At 39.8% G+C, this 19,454-nt stretch overlaps 2 protein-coding genes across 21 annotated transcripts in view; one reads left to right on the top strand and one right to left on the bottom strand.

Moving 5' to 3' along the window:
- LOC111252892 (uncharacterized) overlaps positions 1–18,462 on the top strand; it is a 343,362-nt gene extending 324,900 nt beyond the window's left edge. For 11 of the 13 annotated variants that reach the window (XM_022811503.2, XM_022811502.2, XM_086992571.1 and 8 more), the window contains 8 exons: positions 573–902; positions 1,104–1,505; positions 2,090–2,418; positions 3,248–3,489; positions 3,927–4,129; positions 4,278–4,406; positions 5,988–6,529; positions 7,102–18,462. In XM_022811503.2, coding sequence (XP_022667238.1) covers positions 573–902; positions 1,104–1,505; positions 2,090–2,418; positions 3,248–3,489; positions 3,927–4,129; positions 4,278–4,406; positions 5,988–6,529; positions 7,102–7,111 — 2,187 coding nt within the window. In that variant the 3' untranslated portion in view covers positions 7,112–18,462. Of the gene's footprint in view, positions 1–572; positions 903–1,103; positions 1,506–2,089; positions 2,419–3,247; positions 3,490–3,926; positions 4,130–4,277; positions 4,992–5,987; positions 6,530–7,101 lie in introns of those variants that run through there. The other 2 variants (XR_002674403.2, XR_002674404.2) reach the window with 2 other exon arrangements.
- On the bottom strand, positions 13,559–19,165 carry LOC147754878 (uncharacterized). 8 transcript variants are annotated; one of them, XR_015329989.1, is made up of 6 exons: positions 18,957–19,165; positions 18,286–18,322; positions 15,760–15,807; positions 15,057–15,141; positions 14,752–14,927; positions 13,559–14,219 (listed from the first exon to the last, which is right to left on the bottom strand). XR_015329989.1 is itself a non-coding variant. In XM_086992579.1 (6 exons), the coding sequence occupies exons 3-6, from the start codon at positions 17,345–17,347 to the stop codon at positions 14,824–14,826; spliced, it is 297 nt and encodes a 98-aa protein (XP_086848705.1). In that variant the 5' UTR covers positions 17,348–17,369; positions 18,286–18,322; positions 18,949–19,165; the 3' UTR covers positions 13,559–14,823. The 8 variants fall into 8 exon arrangements, 6 of the variants coding, with proteins under 6 accessions (XP_086848705.1, XP_086848702.1, XP_086848706.1 ...); XM_086992579.1 differs by adding an exon at positions 17,288–17,369 and having other exon boundaries at positions 13,559–14,927; positions 18,949–19,165; XM_086992576.1 differs by having other exon boundaries at positions 13,559–14,927.
- Positions 19,166–19,454: the final 289 nt, after the last annotated feature.

Raw genomic sequence — 19,454 nt, 5'->3', positions numbered from 1 at the left:
GGGAAAGTTAAATTGATACAAATTTCCGTTTAGTTCAGTGATTTTTAACTTTCATGCTAGTTTCAGCCACTGTAATTTATAACCACATCTAGTTGTCTGTTGCTACATACGAAAAGGGTAGCAAATATGAGAAATAGAATATACGTAACCCGTTGAAACATGTTTATTTGTAGCGATTCCATTTACGATTCAGCACCACAGTAGGGTAATTCTCACTTAAATAGGTCTTTAAACCCTCGATAGTTGTACTTGTTTATAAATCAAACAAATATTGGTCGTCTTTTCACATTTTAAATTTAAAATAAGAAAAAAATTAAATAAAAAATTAAAACACACATTGTAAACAACTTTCGGCTAGTTTGCGCACTATATGTGGTCCGCTCTATGTGCTCTCTTGTAGCGTATATAATTACAACGAAGTAACATGCATTATTTCAAGATTATGAATACTTGCTCTTTGCCCATCACAGTTGGGGCATCTATTGAAGAAGACCCGCACCCGATGTGCTTTCTGTCCGAATAACAAAAGCGTCGCTCTTTCATTTTGATCGCTTTCGCTTTGATCCTTGCAGGGGGCGTCAAGCAGTGGAAGTCCGCAGGGCGGTCGCGCCACGAGCTTCGAACTGGGCGAATTGCAACGACAGGACAGCAGTTGTCAGCTCGATCACCTCGATCTCTTACAGCAGCATCGTTCACGCAGTGTAGAGACACGAGGGACTTCGTCGGTCTCCGTCACCGTAACGAGTCCAAGGCCGGAGCGGCGTGCCTTCTTGCTTAAGGGATGTTCTCCAGTTGGGCCATCTGCAGCTCCTTCAAATACGCTAACAGTTTCTGTGCCGCTCCAGCAACACCAATACGACAAGCAGGATAGTCTCGGATCGCAATTTTCGCCAACAATTCAGGTAATCTCACGGTAATGACGCTGTTAAGTGTGATAAGATGGAATGATAGCTTTGTAGATGTGTCGTCGGGATATGCTTCAGTGGAAATACATGAAATATGCATGTCTAAATTATTGCGCCGCCCGCATCACGTAATCAGCGAAAATTTGATCTGTTTTCTTGTTTTTCTTCGGATAATGTCCTCACACTGGTACTTTAAAGGTCCCTCTGGCATCTCCGACAAAGACGCTATGTCCACACAGTCCGCCATCCCCGCGAACGCTGCAGCGGGCCCTGCTGCACAATTCCAGCCCTACAAAACCGCCGCTGCTGAAGACCAAGAACGTGTCCGGTCTGGTGACGCACAGCGCGCCGGTTAGCGAGGGACCAAGTCCTATACATAGCCTAGATAGCAGCGAATCAACCTCGATATCCCTCAGCCTTCAGCAGCAACGTCCGCAGCTGCAGCAGCCGTCATCACACTCGGGAAGCGACGAAGGCGGCACCGGCGAAGTAAATACTACAACGAACCAGAATTCCGGCCAAGTTTCGCTGCAGCAAACTGGTCAGCAGCCTCAAGCAGCTCACAGTGGGACAACCCCTACGCAGTCATCAGCTGCAGAGGTAAGGCAGAACTTAAATGACAAGGAAGGCGAAGCTGCACTAGCAGCGAAAACGGCGACCACAGCATTTACTTCTTACGATCCTGCTTGAAACGTACCTTGAAAAACTTCTACCGTACGAAAGTCAGTCACCAAAAAGTTATCTTGCAGAATACCTATATATATGATCGTATTTAGTAGGACCCGTAAAAATTATTTCGAAGGCCAATTTGCTAGCATTTGTTGAAAGCAAGTGGTCACTTAGCACACAAGTGGATACTTAGCTGCTTTGGCCATAGATGTTGCCATCTGTATTCAGCCTCTTCTATAATCTTCGCAGCGTCCTTAAGATATTCTTAGCGACAAAAAGGACTGTGCCTAACAACATAGATTGCGTTATCACCCCATTATTTATTTCGTGTTGAAAACTGGTTTTTATTGCTTTCACATTCCATAGTGACATTTGCACGGATAATAAGATTCAACGGTAACATACGCACTATTTAAAGCAAAAAAACATTTTTGCTTTAAATAGTAGTAGTAACGCGAACGCCAATCCTACTGTGCTACATCTTCGTCTGTCTCTAACTTATTCGTTTCTCACAGAGTCCTCGAGCAGCAACGCCGAGAATCAGTTCGATATCGGTGGGGGTTATCCCAGCGATGAGTCCCGTTGAACCGCCGACACCGGTGCAAGAAACACCCAACCCAATTTTACCGCTTCCGCTGGTAGCATACGCCTCGCCACCCCCGGGACAACAGAGCGGGTCATCGTCAACGCCTTCGACTGGCGCGAACTCGGATTCGTCGGTCAGTATACCAGTATCTACCTCAACAACTGAAAATCGTCGCAAAGACGATCCCACACAACTTGTGCGACCCCACCGAGAGCTTCCACCGCCGCCGCCGCGCAGAACTCCGAGAACGGATGGCAGGTTTGTAATTCGACTTTGACATAGGAATGATTTAGTACAATTATGATGTTTGCGTCTTCTCCTACACTTAGTGCAAAAAAGCGTGTTTGCAACGATTACCGTTTCGACAACTATTGTCATGTACCACGATGGGGACCAATTCGAATATATATACTACAGGTAACAATATGCTACGGATATCTGCGCTGGTCAAACGTTACTGCAAGGTGAGCTGGTAGCAATAACGTAAATTGAAAACAAACTTAAGGAAAATTTGCGACGTGTCGGACCTCGGCAATATCCAAAGGCTACTGTTTGCATCCACACGAATCCGTTGACTTAGTCGAGTGTTTTTTGCTTGATTTTCTCCCTAGGAATACAAACATGAAACGGATTTGTTGAGTATCCAAGAATAGAAGCAGTCGAGGCACTAACATCTAAGCTGCTTGAGTACTCAATCGCCCTCGCACGAAACATATTATTAAACACTTAAGCAACATGCAAGCTTTTCATCTCAAAGCTAGAACAACATGTAACCAGACCCTCAAATGATTAGAAAGAATAAACCATTCTACGACAACTTAAAAAGACAATTCTCTAGTCTGAATTGAACGACTCCTTTGCCGTGGTTTATGCTTTGGGCGACTTGTTCTCTGTGCATTATGATGCATACCATTATTACACCTTTATTGGATAATGGTTTTGTAAAGCAACTATTAGGTAGAGACTGGGTTCGCCACTAGATTGCCATCCACAGAACAACCTCGTACACGCTAAGTTTACTAAAGGTGTAATAAGGTAGATGACAAATGTAACAGGCTCTTTTGCCTAATAATTGATATCGCATCAGTGGCCGATTACATCCGAGAAGACATCATACGGCCGATTCGTTCGAACACCTGAAGCAGTCCCGTGACGCTTCGATCCACAAGCGCTTGTCGTGGAATTGCGGCCAGCAGCTTTCTGAGACGGCAGCAGGATGTCCCAGCTCGATCCGAAGTGGCGCGTCTGTCCACGGCCATGGAGTTTCGCCGCATCAGCAGGCCATTATGGCCGCAGACCTTCGTTCCCGTAACCAGTGCCTCAGCTCAGGTTAGCAAAAAATAAGCTACACGAAGGCCGACAGATTTAAAAAGGTCACGCATGACTAATGTTTTTAACAATGTCAACGATTGGTTCTTATCGAGAGCACTTTATCGACTAAAGAGAGATACTTCTTATGCTATCGCAATTAAAAGATGAATTACAACAAGGCTGTTCCATCGGGTAATCGGGTAGAAAGAACGTTGAAGCTAATGGTATTGACAGTCATGTGTTAGCCCCTGCAACCGTTGTATAGCAGTTGTATGTTTAATAACAATTCTGTATCAAGCTGTATGTAACCAAGCGTAATGAAGCCATAACAAAATCGTTCGATCCAAATGTTTTTATCTTACGCTTTCTCATTTATGTGCATTAATCTATCAGCAGTCGTTTTATCGTTGCTTGTTGTCTCTCTTTCTTTTTTGCACTAAACATGAATTCTCTAGAATCCATGTATAGTTCAAGCGGAGTCAGTAGTACAGGGTCGCTTCTGCTGAGCGGGGAGGATGGTTCGGGCGGCTTAATTGGAGGCCCCTTGGGTCCTACAGGAGGCTTGATAGCATTGGAATCCTATTTAGGACAGCACCCCTTCCCGCAGCAAACGATCGTTATCAACGGAATTGACCCGTTCGAGGATGACCCAATTCAGGTATGTGTATCAACTCTTACAAGTCCTAAACACTACACAACGCTTAACATCGTATTCAGGAGGCCTTATTTAAAAACGAGACGTCCAGCTTGTCGAGAGTATACTTTGCTACATATAAACTCTATATTTCTTTTTCTGACTATTGCAGGAAGAGGACGAAGGCTCCGCGGCCGAAGAGACGCCTCAGCCAGTTCCAGTGATTCGAGCGAAACCACAGTACCAACTAGAATATATCGCAGGGCAGCCTGGATCACGGATCAAGATCGACATCTCTGAGGTGAAGATCTAGCCAACGCGGATCAAACGCTAGCCTGCATTGCTCTATTCATCAAAATGAGACCCTTCCTGCCGTAATCCGCTTCTACGTAACCGCCTCCTAGTGCCATGTTCCATCTAATATCCCTTTTTATTTTCTTCTTTCGCTGGGAAAATAAGCCTACCTGCCTGTTTAGAGACTTTCAACTTCCTTCACGCACTTCGGCATACTTTCCTAATTAAGGTAGCCGCGTGTGACACAGTGAAATCATTACGGAACACAACGGATACTCGATGCCAGGTAAAATGCCTTGCTGAGGTTATAGCAGGCGCCACTAAAGGTTAGCGCGCCGATAAAGGACGTGCTACTCTATCTGTTGGATGCGGCCGTTGTTTCAACAAAGAAGGGAAAGTTTGCCTTATTATCGAAACAAACGCACAAATCGGAGCGAAGCAAATACCTTGCCACAACTGTAGACGCCGTCTCTTCCCAGCCGGTTTGTTTACCCAACGATGCGTAGCTACCTGCCTCGGCAAGAGCCCACGATAAACAGAGTCTGAGCCGACTTCACGCGTGAACTTCTTCTTCCTGCGTTCAATCCTTTTGGTTTGTTACGTTTTGTTTTTGCGTGGCTGTTCACTTTGATTGGTAGAGAGATTAGGTTAATGGCTGTACGTATTAAGCAGAGCTTCTACTTACTGAGTCTTCACTTAACTATATCGTATTGTAAGCGCGCCTGAAACTAATAATTGGTATAATCATCTCCGAAATCTCTGAACTACGTTTAGCCATGTGGATTTTTCACAACTACAAAATTGCGCACTTAGGATAGACGTCTCGTTCTTCTGTTTTGAGAAATCAAACCGTCTCTAAAGCAGTGTAGAAATATAATAGGATATTTACGGAATATATATGTTTAGAACAAAATTCGATTATTTCGAAAATAAGCGAAAAAGATTAAATCATTTGTCGATAACCCTAACAAAATGGTAAGGCTGGAAGCATTCTCTATAACTAAAGAGCTCTTATTTGTCGAATTTTATCGCTTGTAGAGGTTAGTGAATCACAAGCTTAAAAAAATACTTCGTATTTTTTTAGAGTTTATGTATGACTGAAATCTTTCAAGTCGCTCGCAATAAATACATGTATGGGAATGGACGAAAATTCGACAAATGAAAACAAGGGAGGCATTGATTGACGTCACCCTACACTAGGTTAGGTTGCCACGTCTTAAATGGATCTTTCTTTATAAAAAATTCGGGCATCAAAATTATAAGTTAAAAAAGCAACGTAATGTACTAGAATCGAGTGAGATCTAGCAAATATCGCGTCAAGCTTTAGCAAAGTTTAAGCAACGCATCTAACCCTAAGCAGTGTTATATCATCATATTCTAGGTCCTTTTTTTTAATTTAATCTCCGCGCTTTTTACTCAGATTACTCCTCAGTGCAGGCAGAAAGACCTCGTTAACATACCGAAGTGCTTACAACCAAGTAAGGCAAAATGCAGATTATTTGGAAGTGCGTGATCGAAACACATTCCAAGACACGCGTCGATACCGTTGCTTATTCGCTCGTTTTATTTAAATGTTCATTTCGTCCAGGTGGCCGAGACCGTCGCCTCCGACGACGCACCTGCGGTCCACTTTGTAACGGCTGGCAGCATCTGCTGCTCCCCTGATACGGAAGCTCTACGAGAGGGACCTAGCTCACCATCGCTCCCTGAACGCCGAGCGAACGATGAGCTGGTAACCCCCCGAAACCTGCCCACAGCGTCGCCACAGCAAACGCAGCGAAAAGAGCAGCAAGAACATCAACAGCAATTATTAAGCATTCAAGTAACTGGAGTACCATCATCACAGCACGTCTATTCGCAGAAGTTGCCGTCTTCTCAAGTCGAAGTATGTTGTCAGCCATCTCCAGCGAGCAAATTGTCGGAGATGCCACTCTCCAGGACTGAAAGGGAGCCCGAAGTAGTCGCTGGAAATTGGGGTAATTCGACAAACGCCCCACAAAGCCCCTCGCAACAAGGCGATACACCTCCGATGACTGCCAATAGAGCCAACGGTCCTCAATCAAAGCGGCAGCCCAAAGATCTGCACCGTATGAAGGAACTCTTATTAGATAACTGCTCTTTTGACGTACAGTAAGTACGTTCCCAGCGTTGGTCTTGTACATACTTTATAATGATGGCAGTATGTCATGTTCCAACGATACCATCTTCCGATATAGGATAAGAGTTTCAGGGTCAAGTGTAGAAGAAAAAAACAATAACTAGTAAAGAATATAAAGTAATAAAAAAAAACAAGTTAAAATCTCAAAAGTAAGAAGATACTTCAGCTTTATTCATCATAGATCTATACGTACATAGCGTATAGAGCTTTGATGCGTGTGGCGTTGGCTCATGATCTCTTAAATAGCAGAAGTGCAAGCAAAGCAACGAATGACAACTACCGTAGAGCAGAATACACAATTATTTATAGAAACAACTAACGCCCATACTAACCTGTCCCTACTAACCTGCAGAGGAAAAATTCTTTGGACAAACAACGACGAATGGTAGCTCTAGGTTTTTTTAGCTTACTAAGTCGGATAAGTTTGCTTGTTTTGGGTCAAATATTTGGGGCTCAGTTCGTTACGACTAACTCACTTTTGCGAGGGGCACTATATTCTAACAAGTAAATCTATTACTGCCTGCCGTTTTCGTCTGTGTTTCAGAGATGTTTGACGAGCGTACTTTCTATTCGACAGCAGAGCGCTCTGAGCACTTTACAGTTGGTTGGCTATAACTTAAAGAAGCAGGTTGTATGTAATCAAAAACACCATCAAGGTCTGCCGAATCGGAGAATTCAGACCTTTAGACTCGACAAACATGGGAAACCGTTTTGTACCTATAGGAAAAACAGTTAACACAGATGATCCACACGCTGAAGACAACAGAAGCTGATTGTAAAATAGAATTCTCCTGCAACAATATATGCGCTTGCACGTACAAGCAAATATGGGCGTCCCGTGGATGTGCCCGTCAAGCATTAACCAGGCCATTCGCGGAGGCCTTTGGCAAACCTGACTAATGATAGGGCTGTGCATGATGGTCTTATTAGTTAAAGGAAGTTACAGGAAGGAGGCGTCACCCAGTCACCAAAAATGTTCCACATTTTCCAAGTAAGGCCGAAAATGTGTCGTATATTGCAAAATCAGCGCAGAAAGTGTCGACTTCTTTCAAATAGCCATCATGGCTAATTTTAGTGTGCGGTAATAAAAGCAGAAGCAGTAGGCTTACGACATATGCAAAGGAAAAGACGAACGAACGAAGAGTGTGTGGCCAATGTAACGGATGGAAACAATCGTGTCAAGTAGATAAGATAACAATATAATAAAAATATATATGAATAGAAGGATGCAACCTTTTCTGCATTCTCTGGCACCTGTTTCGGGGTGGTAAACCTGAATTGATAATAACTTCTGCTGAAAAACCTGCCACATCGGCCGATCTTTCCCTTATATAACAGCACATAGGCTACGGATAATAAATGTTCCCAAGGTTTTTTCCCAGCGATATGCGTCTCCACCTAGCTCATATCACAGTTTTCTCAAAACTCTCTTCCGATAGGCATCTTGTTCGATTCGCTACAAACTATATATAGTGTACATAATTACCCTAATGCAACAATGTATATATATATAATACATATTATATATATATATTTTATATATATGTATATATATATATATACACATACGATGTGGTGTTTTCGGAAGAATTCACAGCTTCAGAGCTCATCTGAGTAATGCTGGGGGCCCACGCTCTCGTTACGGTTACTATTATTTGTTACTACTCCAGCTACGGATTATTATTAATATACCTATATCAATAAGGTTCCATTTAAAATATGATAACATCCTGTATATTGTGTCGCTTTAGTTGCGGATAATTGACGCGAATGGCAAGCGAACTCATTATAGCTGGTGTACCATTGTGATTAGCATCGCTAAAGCTCGGTAGAGCTATTCTTTTATTTGCCTAAACTGAACACCTATCTCAATAGTAATAGGACAACTATCGAAAATTTCGAAGTCGTATCTAGACAGTACTGCTCCTGTTGAGAGGAAAGAAACACAAAGCAACAAGAATTCAAGCTATTACCGTTGCTTTGTGTTCTCATCTGGCTTGCGGAAACAATTGCAGCACGTTTTTGCAATGTAAATATACGGGAAATACTATATAATGACAAGTAATGTCTAATTATCACGGCGGGCTGTGGAAAAAATGCAGAAAAAAAGAAGGCGGTGACGAGCGATCAGAATAAACGAGGGGAGGAAGAAGGGAAGGAAACGTAACAATGGAGAGTGGAACTAGCAGGAGCTAAGAGAACGATGGAAGCGTTTTCTTCGTAGACTGATCCATTATTTCCCTATCATTCTATAATATAATAAGAAAGTGTAATTCAAAGAGAGAGACATTTCGATAATTCATAATTTATTTGGCTATATTGACCAGCTAACATGCATATACGGAGACACACAAACAAACCTAAGATTGTGATGAACTTACGTTTGTCCTATTAATGAAAACTATCCTTTTGCGGGAACAGTTGCTTGTCAGTTGGCTAAAAAGCCAAAGCAACCTCCGCCGGTTAGTCAAGGGACGAGGAGATGACTAATAAAATACAAAGATCACTTGGATTAACGAGTCTGCTTCACTGTCGATAGCTGTGACGCAACCTTAAACGTTATATTACAAAAACGTAAGAAAAACCGTTGAGTGTTCATATAAAGAAACTAATTGACGCAGAGGCCTTCTACGGTGTGTGCAGGTTCTCAAGGATTAAATTTAATCCGATTCGTTTTCTTTCATTGATGTCATTATATAGACCAAAGGAAAGGCGTTTTTTTTCTTGAGAACCTAACCTTTGCATTGAGCCTTCCGTGTATGCGACTAAATGAAGAAGCCGCTGGTTACCTACGATCCAGATCATCTGGATTGTGCAAGCGGCTAAGGACAGGTTTCCTGTTATGTATATAGTAACTATTTGGACTACACACCCTGATAGTTTTGCGATAGAGTTTTGCATAAGGTTGTTCATCTTTGCGATGTTCGAAGAGCGCGTTTGTTGAACGGGTCAACCCAAAGAAATGATTCTATGTGAGGGACAAGCAAATATCAATGATCATTCGTTTTTCCTCAATTGTATCATATCCGTATAAATTACGTTGTGTTGAAATCTACGGACATTTCGCCAAAACTTCTCCAAGGCGACATGTTCCTCGTAAGATTCATGCTGCCGTATTTCGGTCATAACTATTTTGTAAGCGATTAGATCATTTTATGTACAGCGGTTATGTGCACATGTAACATTTTTCGGCTCTTTTTTTTGGTCGCTGGCTACAAGCCAAGAAAATGTATTTATTTTCAATAAAATATAAGTATAGATCTTTTGATTGTCACAATGTTGTTTTCATCATTTTCTGTTCGATTTTGTTCTATGTAATCTATAAGTTTTATTGATATATTACGTTTATTTTTACAATGTATACATTTGTTAATTGAAGTTGTTCGGCGAAGTTTGTTAGGTTGATCAAAACTTCGGATAACCTTTTTTATAAGTAGGCTTGACGTTGCTATAATAGGTAGTCAGAGGGTCAAGCGTTGCTTAGAAGTTTCAATGTTGAATGTATGTTCAATGTTTTTGCGTCAAGAACGTAAAAAAGTAGCTCTGGAAAGAGTAACCAGAAAAGTTTGTTCAGGGTTACTCAGACTTCACATACCTGTAAACTACTAAATATTAAAAAGCTGCAACCTAAAAAAAACACATGAAGATTAAAGACTGGGCCTGAAATCTAGAGACGAGTTCCACAAGGAACAGGAAGGAATGGTTCGTTATAGGACAACATGAAGACCTATGATGACTAAATACAACTGTTAGAAATTGTGACCCCTCATGAACTGATATCCAACCAATTATTTTACACAGTTCGGTAAATCATAATAACAGCATCGAGAAGCTGTCGCAATTGGACTTACTTAACAATGAACAGCATTATATATGTGTATGCAACACCTGCTCGTTCCTGCCTAGAATCATTTCACTCGTCCATTTCTGTCATATTACTTGCACCAAGCTAGCACACCCGAAGTGTTGCAACAATATAGACCTTTTTTCAGTCCTACCTAAAGCGAGTTCAAGTCTGCTTCGCCTTAATCCGTATTCAACACTTACAACTCGTTGCAGCTGTTCATCAACCTGCTGCATGGTTCCTGTTAACTCATTGTAATTAGCCTCATTGTGTCGGGAACTCAAATATATCATGTTCTAATTCACCTATGATTCAATAGCAAGTGCCCTATGTCAATATTCATATATAAAACCGTCGCTATATTATCGTTAACTTAGTATATCCTTACGCTTACTCCGTCTTTGACTTTCGTAAAACGTACTGAATTTTCAGGGTTTTATATTAAATATTGACTTATCTGAGACCCACTTAATACACACACACACATATTATAAATAGGGAATATGAAAATGCTGATACTTTTCAAAAACGCAAAACTGAATATAGCGTCATATTCGACTATGTGGTCGGAAATGGAAAAAAAATACGTTTTGTTTAGGAATTTCAATCGTACTTATGTTAATGTGTTAAATTAAAAAAAATAGGCAACAGCTTCAACAATTAGACAACAATCAGAGACTATTTCTCGAGTGCTGCTGAAAACCAAAATACGAATTTTTACCTAGGTTGCGTTGAAGTTTGTGGCAGCTTTTTGTTATTTATAAACAAACATCATCTTACTCAAATTTTAGCAACGAGTTAATTTATTATGTATTAATTGTCATTTTCCACGATCTTTTCCCATAACTTAGCGTATTGTGTCTTGTCCATAACTTTCTGGATCTGATGTCGTCCAGTCAGTTTTTAGGGCTCTCGGGACTGTCAAATGTTCAATCACGACCTGAGAGTGGTCGAAAACGTAGTAATTTGTCAAAGCTAGATATGGAGAATATGGAGGGTAAGAAAGAACCTTTTATCTGCCGGGAGATTTTACCGACTTTTTTCACCTACGTTCTTGCATTACTGCGCATTACAAACATAACTTTGCCTTGTTTTGGTCTTTTTCTATTGAATAGTTTCGTTCACTCGACGGAACCGACGCTGTTCTCTCGTAGGATTTGCTCAGCCTATGGGGCATCCATTTTTCTAATATCTAATAGAATTACATACATTCAAAATACTTGGCAACGGTTGTTTGTGGCCTATTTGTGTAATCAATTTACTAGCTGTGTATCACTGATCGAAGAAGACCTCGAACAATCAACCGGTATGAAGTAAACCCCAGGTTCGCTCCCAACTTTAAATTTAGCAAAGCAGTCCTCTCAGTTATAAAGCCATCCATACACACGACACAAATATTTCTAGCTGCCTCGGCTCTTTTCGACCCCGGCAAAAAGCGAAATAAAGTACATGTCAAAAATGCATTTTCTTAACATCCATTTTTGGAGCCTGACCTTGAGGTGAAGTTTCGTTCAAAGTGCAATGTAGCTAAAACAAGCTTATGGGTGTCAGAAAGCGCATTCTGAGAGAATGACATATTGGAGTAAGCTCACAGTTTTTGTGAGTTAAAAGAGACACCGTCCTCACCTGATTACCAATTTAATGGAAAAAATATTTTTTCCAATAATATAATTTTCGCTGTTGTATTTTCCCGTTAGGCAATCTCTATGCTTTAAAATAATATAAAACTCTTAGAGCCCGTTTTCAGATGGCACATACGTATATATATATATATATATAGATATATATATATATAAAATCGCCAAGTCGCCTAAAAACCCAGCATTGTAATAACACTAATAATTACTATACTCAGAGCAAACAACGTACGTATATTCTGTATTGTATAGTAAAGGTTGCGCTTTTTCCTTAGTTGCAGCAGGATCTCGTAGTATTGTCTTCTTAGGTATTGCAATTAACTGTTGTACCATATATGCAATGTATGATAACAACACAATTGTACAGCAGATATATTTTTGGGCAAACCATTAATACTAACGTCTATTTCTTCAACATAACATTGCAAGCAAAAAGTGTCTATCTTGATAAGGTGCGGACACCGTCCCGAACTATAATGCTATATATAAAACATCGAAGGACATAACCAAACTATTTCAAAATATAAAACCAACTATAAACAGAAGATTAAGAAAAGGAAAAAGATGATGCTAAGTAGAGGGCATTTTATTTTATAGGGCGAGTCTACTTTTGCTGTGACTCTCTGAATTTTTAAGAAGATTGCTACCTCTACGACATATAGCGATGACGTATGCAGGATAAATTGTTTTTGGGAGAGGACGAAACATTGAAGATGGCGCCATTGTGGCGACTATCAGCGAAGGCCGCATCGCGTCACGTAATGCACTTGCTAGTATATATTATCAGAGAGATAATAGGGACATTGGTAAAGAAGCATAAATGGTTTTTTTAATTTTGAGACATATATTTGGCCAGAGCTGTTCAGCTTATCCAAAATTATGTCATTTGTAGGTTTTTTTTCTTTCAATAAATACAATAGGCCAAACTTCTTGCGGACGCGGGCAGATTGTTCACATTTCAAAATTAACAGTGTAAGAATTTAATAGAACGATTATACAAAATATCGATGATTTGTGGCAGGCAATTGGACATATTACTACTTGCGTTGCAAATCAAACCGAAGCCTAGCGAAAAATACAGGCTTTTTTCAATAAACCAAAGTCGGGTGACGGCCACACGACCGATATATTATGCATATAATGAATCATGTCGATTTTTTATGAGTAATAGTGATTGGTATAGTACATCTTACTGGTGAGGATATTACAGAGCGATAACACAAGCTGCGCAGTCCCCGTAGTTTCTTTGTCGCATTGTGTGAAACGTGAACAATGCAAGATTTGCACACAGAAATACACTTTTGTTAAATTTGATCCTAGGGTCTAAATAAAATGTGCTAGACCATTATCAAGATTCGCAAAATTATAAATAAACTGCACCGTATGCGTGTCAATATATTACTTACTATAATTATATAATAACAATAATGATGACGCTTACGCTGAATGCTCTGTCTCGGACAACCCTAAAAAACTACACATATATAAATATATACCTATATAGAATATATTTACTGAAATGTTATGATATCGCATATGTATCTATTTATTATTGGTATTTGCCGGAAAGCACTTGAAAGTGTACAAACCTGCGTCACACTATATCACGCACTGCCTCTCTATGAATCTATCTAAACATTGTTGTATGTGCAGATCTTATGTACAGTCTTACATGGAGTCTTCGACATGGTTTTCTGTTTTTATCGGCTGGCTTAAGCTAAGTAAATAGCAGACTATTTTTTATCACATACTTCTCGTCGCAATAATTTTATCGCAAAGCTCTTTCATTAGAAGTAAATTAAGCAACTGGAATCTATTTTGTTGTCGGTTTCTCCTCAATGCGCTACATGCTCCAAAGCCTACGTGCATTTTATGCAGTTTAAGCGGCATCTTTTCTAGGATGTGTTAAGTGAGGGATACGCCATTGCGAGTAGCCTAGTTTATATTCGTGGTCAAGCTAGGAATTGACAAGAATTAACCATTTCTAATCAATTTCAGTCTTCAATAATGAACTCTTTGGTGATTTTCCTCAGTCGTATTGTACAGCTCAGATGTCAGCAATATTTTGGATAAGGTCGACATTTTTCCTAACCAAACATGAGAGCAGTTCATATTCAAACCATTTGCTTTAACGTTAGCGCTGCTTGGGAGTAGATTCTCGGCCTCGGCTGCTGAAGAAATCTAATGACAGATCAAAAATAAGCAAATCGACATTTAATGACTAGAAGTTGCTTTCAGTCCCTTGTAAAAGTGAAAACGGTCCGAAACATATCAGATTCCTATTATCGAAAAATAGACACCCCTTATATATATATCCGAGCTATCTCGAAGACGTTTTATCGTTAATCTGCTATTTGCTAATCTTAATTCCTTGAAACGCAATCGGAAGTCTCAATTCGGCAGCCTACTCAGACCCAGTATGCATTGATGTGTCGAAAAAGCTTATAGTAGAGTATTGCAGAGCTACTTTTCTTCTATAGACGATTGTTTTGATATCGACTTTTATACCATATGGTTGCTACTCTGAAGTGTCGTTTGATTTTCGTCTCTATGTTTTACCGTTTACATGTGTTTTTTTACATGCATGTGATATCTAGATGGCGACGTCCGTAGTAGCTGACGACCATGTGACTTTTTTGTCGTGTATTGCTGCTGCTGCTGCTGCTGTTACGCAGACATTATGGCGTGCTTTTCTCCTCCTTGAGTTACATACGTTTTCAATGAAGCCGGCAATAACGTTGTCGTTGATTCATTTAAGTTAACAGCAGGCTCATCGCGCGATGATTCACTTTGGCAGTGCACGTCGTGTAGCTTTCATAGTGTGGCGTGGGGCCTCACTTTTCGTCTTCAGTGACCAGCCAGGAGACCCGTTGCTAATCGCAACTATACCTATATGATATTATTGAAATACAATTGATAGTGACAGTGGTTTGACGTCGATGATTAATATTACTATAATAACATTAAACACAATCATTACACGTATACGCTAACTGTTATTACAGTATATATACACACATGCTGACATTTTACTTGAGCGCATACGTCCATTATGCAGGATGCTGGCAGTTTTTTTTATGTGTACACCGCAGACGAGCGCCATCTATATATACGAAACAAGCACAAGTAGATCCAACGTAAACAGATAGCTTCATCTTCTTTAGAAATGATTCCTCTGTAACAGTGGATTGAGCTGTGGTTCACATAATAGTTTTTGGGTTTAACGACGAAAGCTTGTACCGGTCGTTTTCAATAGTCAATAAATGCTTTTGAATCATGCTGCTAAACAACTATCAGCTACGAATTAAGCTCATTAATAGTAGAATCAAAAAGAAAGGTGTTCAGAATCATAAAGCTCATAACAGACAGCTGCAGAGACATATTTGCAAACTCTTGATTTGTTTGAAAGATGCCCTGTTGCCCCCTAATAGGGTGACAAGTCCACTGTCCAAACAATCTTCAAGTACCAAGCACAAACCTGTCAAAGAAGCGTCGCCTGCGATTTCGTAATCTCAGCCACGATATCTTTTACCTCTAACAAGCAAATGTTAGAGACCGTAATCGAAAAATATACCAGTGTTACACATATAATGATGAGGTATGGGGCTATCTGGCGAAAACAATAATAGATGCTGAGCTGGGTTGTATTCGATACCTCATTTAAACATTTATGATAACATTAAACGATAAACACTTTGCCTTTAATCTTCGAGCAAGTTACCTGTCTTATTAAAATCCATAGACACCTCACGTCTTCAGTTTTTGTTACCTGCAATATGAGGTAGACACCGAGTACATACGTAAATTGCTATATATATATATATATATATATACTGGTCCTATATTTAGGAGTCCAGCTGAAAGTTTGCGGAAAGCCAGCTTACTTATTGACACTGTAGAGCCATAAAAAGATATTATAGAAGATTTATAGAAAGTTGCTCATGGCTTGAGAATAGAGCAGGCTTATGGCTACGCTCGTTGTAAATACGAATACCAAATAGCAACCGTAAAGCTTCTATTTTTTAACCCCGCCACAAATTTTTGAACAATCTGAATGTCCAGATGCATACGCGCTGTGTTCGACGACAAGCAGAAGTGTTCGGTATACTTTAATCATGAATAATTTAGACACAGGAAATGGGGCATTCTCGTTGTTGTGTGATCAATAGTAATGTATTCGTGACCCTTACATTCAATATATTTGCCTATTGTTAACATTACCATATTCTCATTGCTATTTGTTGAAAACATCATACACTAACTATTATTATCACATTTATTTACCATGACGTAAAGATAAAGTAATGCTAGGAAATACCAAATGCCGGAGACTGTTTCTCTACACTCTATATATTTGCGAAGCAGCAGTAATAATACATGATATGTAGCTTAACGACCACATACTTATTAGGTGGAACGTTCTTTTTTAACGGTACGATTATGTTGAAGTAACAAACTGAAGATAACGCTCAAGCATCCTGGAGGTCGGCATTTTTGGCACTTCTCGATCACAACAACACGTCTAGTTAACATTATCCTCAGACAGTCATCAGTTTTACTTTAGTTAGCTTTGCGACGTGCACGGAACTTCAAAACCCCCAGGACCGGGGGTTACACAGTCTGACCTTTGCGTCCTATTAAAGCACTCACTTTCTATGAAAAATACGCGCTGTATAATAGCTCTAGGTAAAGATATATGAATTGATAGTTTGTTATTAACAATAATTTTAATTTGTGCGCACCATCTGCAGTGGGTGTGTTCCTAGGCTTTCGCTACGTATGCCAGTTCTGGGGCTATAGCCATTCTCCTAACCAATCACGAATTTTGCGAGGCAAAGAATTTCCGAATTGAGTGATCGTGCGTTTTTAGTAGTAGTGACTGAATGTCGCTGGAGAGTTTACCTGCACATAAGTCTACGCTGAATCGAAGTGTTTTATTGAAGGCTAGGGTACATCGATATTTCAAAGGTTCTAACGTAATAGAAATTAAGCGCAGTACAGAACTAGGCCCATAACCTGAAAATGTTACAATTGAAGTAAAATAAATGCCCCCTGTGAAGGATTTGTGAAGGGCAACATTTGATTACTGCGATTGCAATTACTGTGTTGATTTGACTGCAAGATAGATTTAGACATAAGATATCCACGATGTTTTTAGCCTGAAGAAAACTATCGCCAATGCTGCTATGTATGCTTAAGCAGTTGTATCATTTACTAGACCTCGCGATTTTATCCTGTAATTTGTTCACCTCAAAACGTGCCAGAGGGTGCCTTTGTTGTTCAGCTGTTTTGTAAGCAACAAGTTCCATTTTATAGAAATAGGTTTCTTTCCTGTGGAGTACATATTAGAGGAATACATGCAGGATTCATCAATTAGGTTAAGGATTTGTTTGAATAATATTACGAATCACTGTATAATTGTCATATACTCCTATACAGGCACACCGTTTCACTTGTCACCGTAGAGAGAAGGTTCCTGTCTATCACTTTAGCACGATAACATTCACACGCAAGCATGTATCGCTATAGTAATGTGACCACTATTTCATTTCGTTCACGACGAGCAGCTCCATCTACCGATCCGAGAAGGTCGAAAGAAAACGTTCACGGTGACCATTCTGTTTACGAAAAGAAACGTCCGAAGCCTTTGCACTGTGATGCTTTGTAATATTATTTTACCTCACTTTCGCATTTCAGCATAACTAGCACCTAAATACATTGTCATGCGGGGAAACGAAACAATTAAAGTGCCCTCATCAATGCGGAATTTGTTAAACATCTATTATAACGCGTATGGAATGGACGCTGGCTAGCTTCAGCTGAAGTAGAACCAAATCACGATAGAACAAAAATAAGTGCACAAAGACGGAGCAGCAACAAACAAAAACAAAGAACACGTTCTGGGAGTAATAGACCTCCAACACAATAAGCATGCACTAACTTTCTCGATGTTTGTGAAGATCGCGAGTGAATGATAGTGTTTCGACAAAGATGAAGGGCATCGCATTAGTTCCGTGGGGATCGCGATGGTAACGAAACTGTTCATAGCTAACCATTGTAAGGGAAGACAACTCTACTCGTAAAAGGGACAGTGGTAATAAAAATCATAGCAAAAGACTGACTGATTGATATTATCAGTAACAGATGAACCAATCAAGGCAATGAAACACTGACCTGGACATAACATGGAATGAGATAATGTACACAGTGCCTCGACTCGACCCGCTCTTAGCCTAACGTAACATACCTTTTGGTTAGCACGTGTTAGTGGCAGGATGATGACCCTGATGGTTATAACGAAAAAAAATAAAAAGAAGAATTATTACGAGATTATTGTCGGCGCACGAATTTGCAAAGATGATGATTATGCCGATAAGCATGATGGTGAGAATAAACGCCTATACAAAAACTCTTTAATAACACATTTAATGGTTGTTCTTAATCTTTGTAGGTAATGGGCTTATTAAATGGAAAGAAATGACTTCTGCGAGAGTTGCTGTAGATACAGATGAAAATGGAACATCAAAATATTATAGATGAATATAGTATGTCAAATAATAATATAAAGTAAGCATTTATATGCATGTACAAACAAAAATCAGCAACAGAGTACTATTTTTACGAAAATTCCAGCTCGCTAGAGGGTAGATAATCCTTGCTGTGCCTCTTGGATTCATCATGGGATGAGCTCTCGAGGGCGTTATATGTCATATATAGAGACATATACAACGAAAAGCCCCACTGAGTTTCATTTACAGACAAACTTTAATAGGTATATGTGATAAACCTGTCGCTTATTAATACTCGATTATGCCAATCGCTAAAAGACAACATTCTTGGAAATATACTTTGTATCGAGTACAATGACGATAAACAATAAAGAGTTAGCCAGGTTGATAAGCTGACTCACCGACTAACCAATCGCTTAGCCAACCGATCCCTTCTTGTAGGACTGGATTTAAGAAGCGTGGCAGACCGATAGCCGCAAGAGGAAGCATCAATGCATCACGCCCAATCTCATCCTGGTGCCACTTTTTTCTAAAGCTGTCTCTCCCAGTCAAGGTACACTTCGTTGGGTGCTAATCCCAAGTTTGAAGATGCAGGCTTATAGGATTTCCTTAACTGACCTTCTTAAATTTGAAAAAAAATGTTGAATAGCAGATCTTAAGTAACGAACATTGACGAGTTGGCTATGGTAGGTGTCCACTGGAAAATAAATTTCAAATACCTTTTTCTTAAAATTGCAAGCTTTGTGTTGCTATGTCGAATTATAATGTTAACGTCATAGCCAGAGTTAATTCCTTTTCTTCCTGCTTGTCATGCATATCGTGTCGTTGTACATATTATTATTAATACGAATAATAATAATAATAACATATAATAAACTAGTTAAAAGATACAACCAACTGTGTGCTG

Source organism: Varroa destructor, unplaced genomic scaffold (assembly GCF_002443255.2).
Source record: "Varroa destructor unplaced genomic scaffold, Vdes_3.0 BEIS01000006.1, whole genome shotgun sequence".
Classification (NCBI taxonomy): Eukaryota; Metazoa; Arthropoda; class Arachnida; order Mesostigmata; family Varroidae; genus Varroa; species Varroa destructor.
The sequence above is the reverse complement of the archived record's forward strand: the minus strand, read 5'-3'. Positions and strand labels throughout refer to the sequence as shown.

What these genes read in the sequence shown, in the direction of transcription:
- LOC147754878 (XM_086992576.1), bottom strand. Translation starts at nt 19,036, where the DNA reads ATGCTTCCTCTTGCGGCTATCGGTCTGCCACGCTTCTTAAATCCAGTC. An exon ending in ATCGGTTGGCTAAGCGATTG is followed by an intron (nt 18,323 to 18,956) that starts GTTAGTCGGTGA and finishes TATAACCATCAG; the next exon opens with GGTCATCATCCTGCCACTAA. An exon ending in TAACACGTGCTAACCAAAAG is followed by an intron (nt 15,808 to 18,285) that starts GTATGTTACGTT and finishes CTCATATTGCAG; the next exon opens with GTAACAAAAACTGAAGACGT.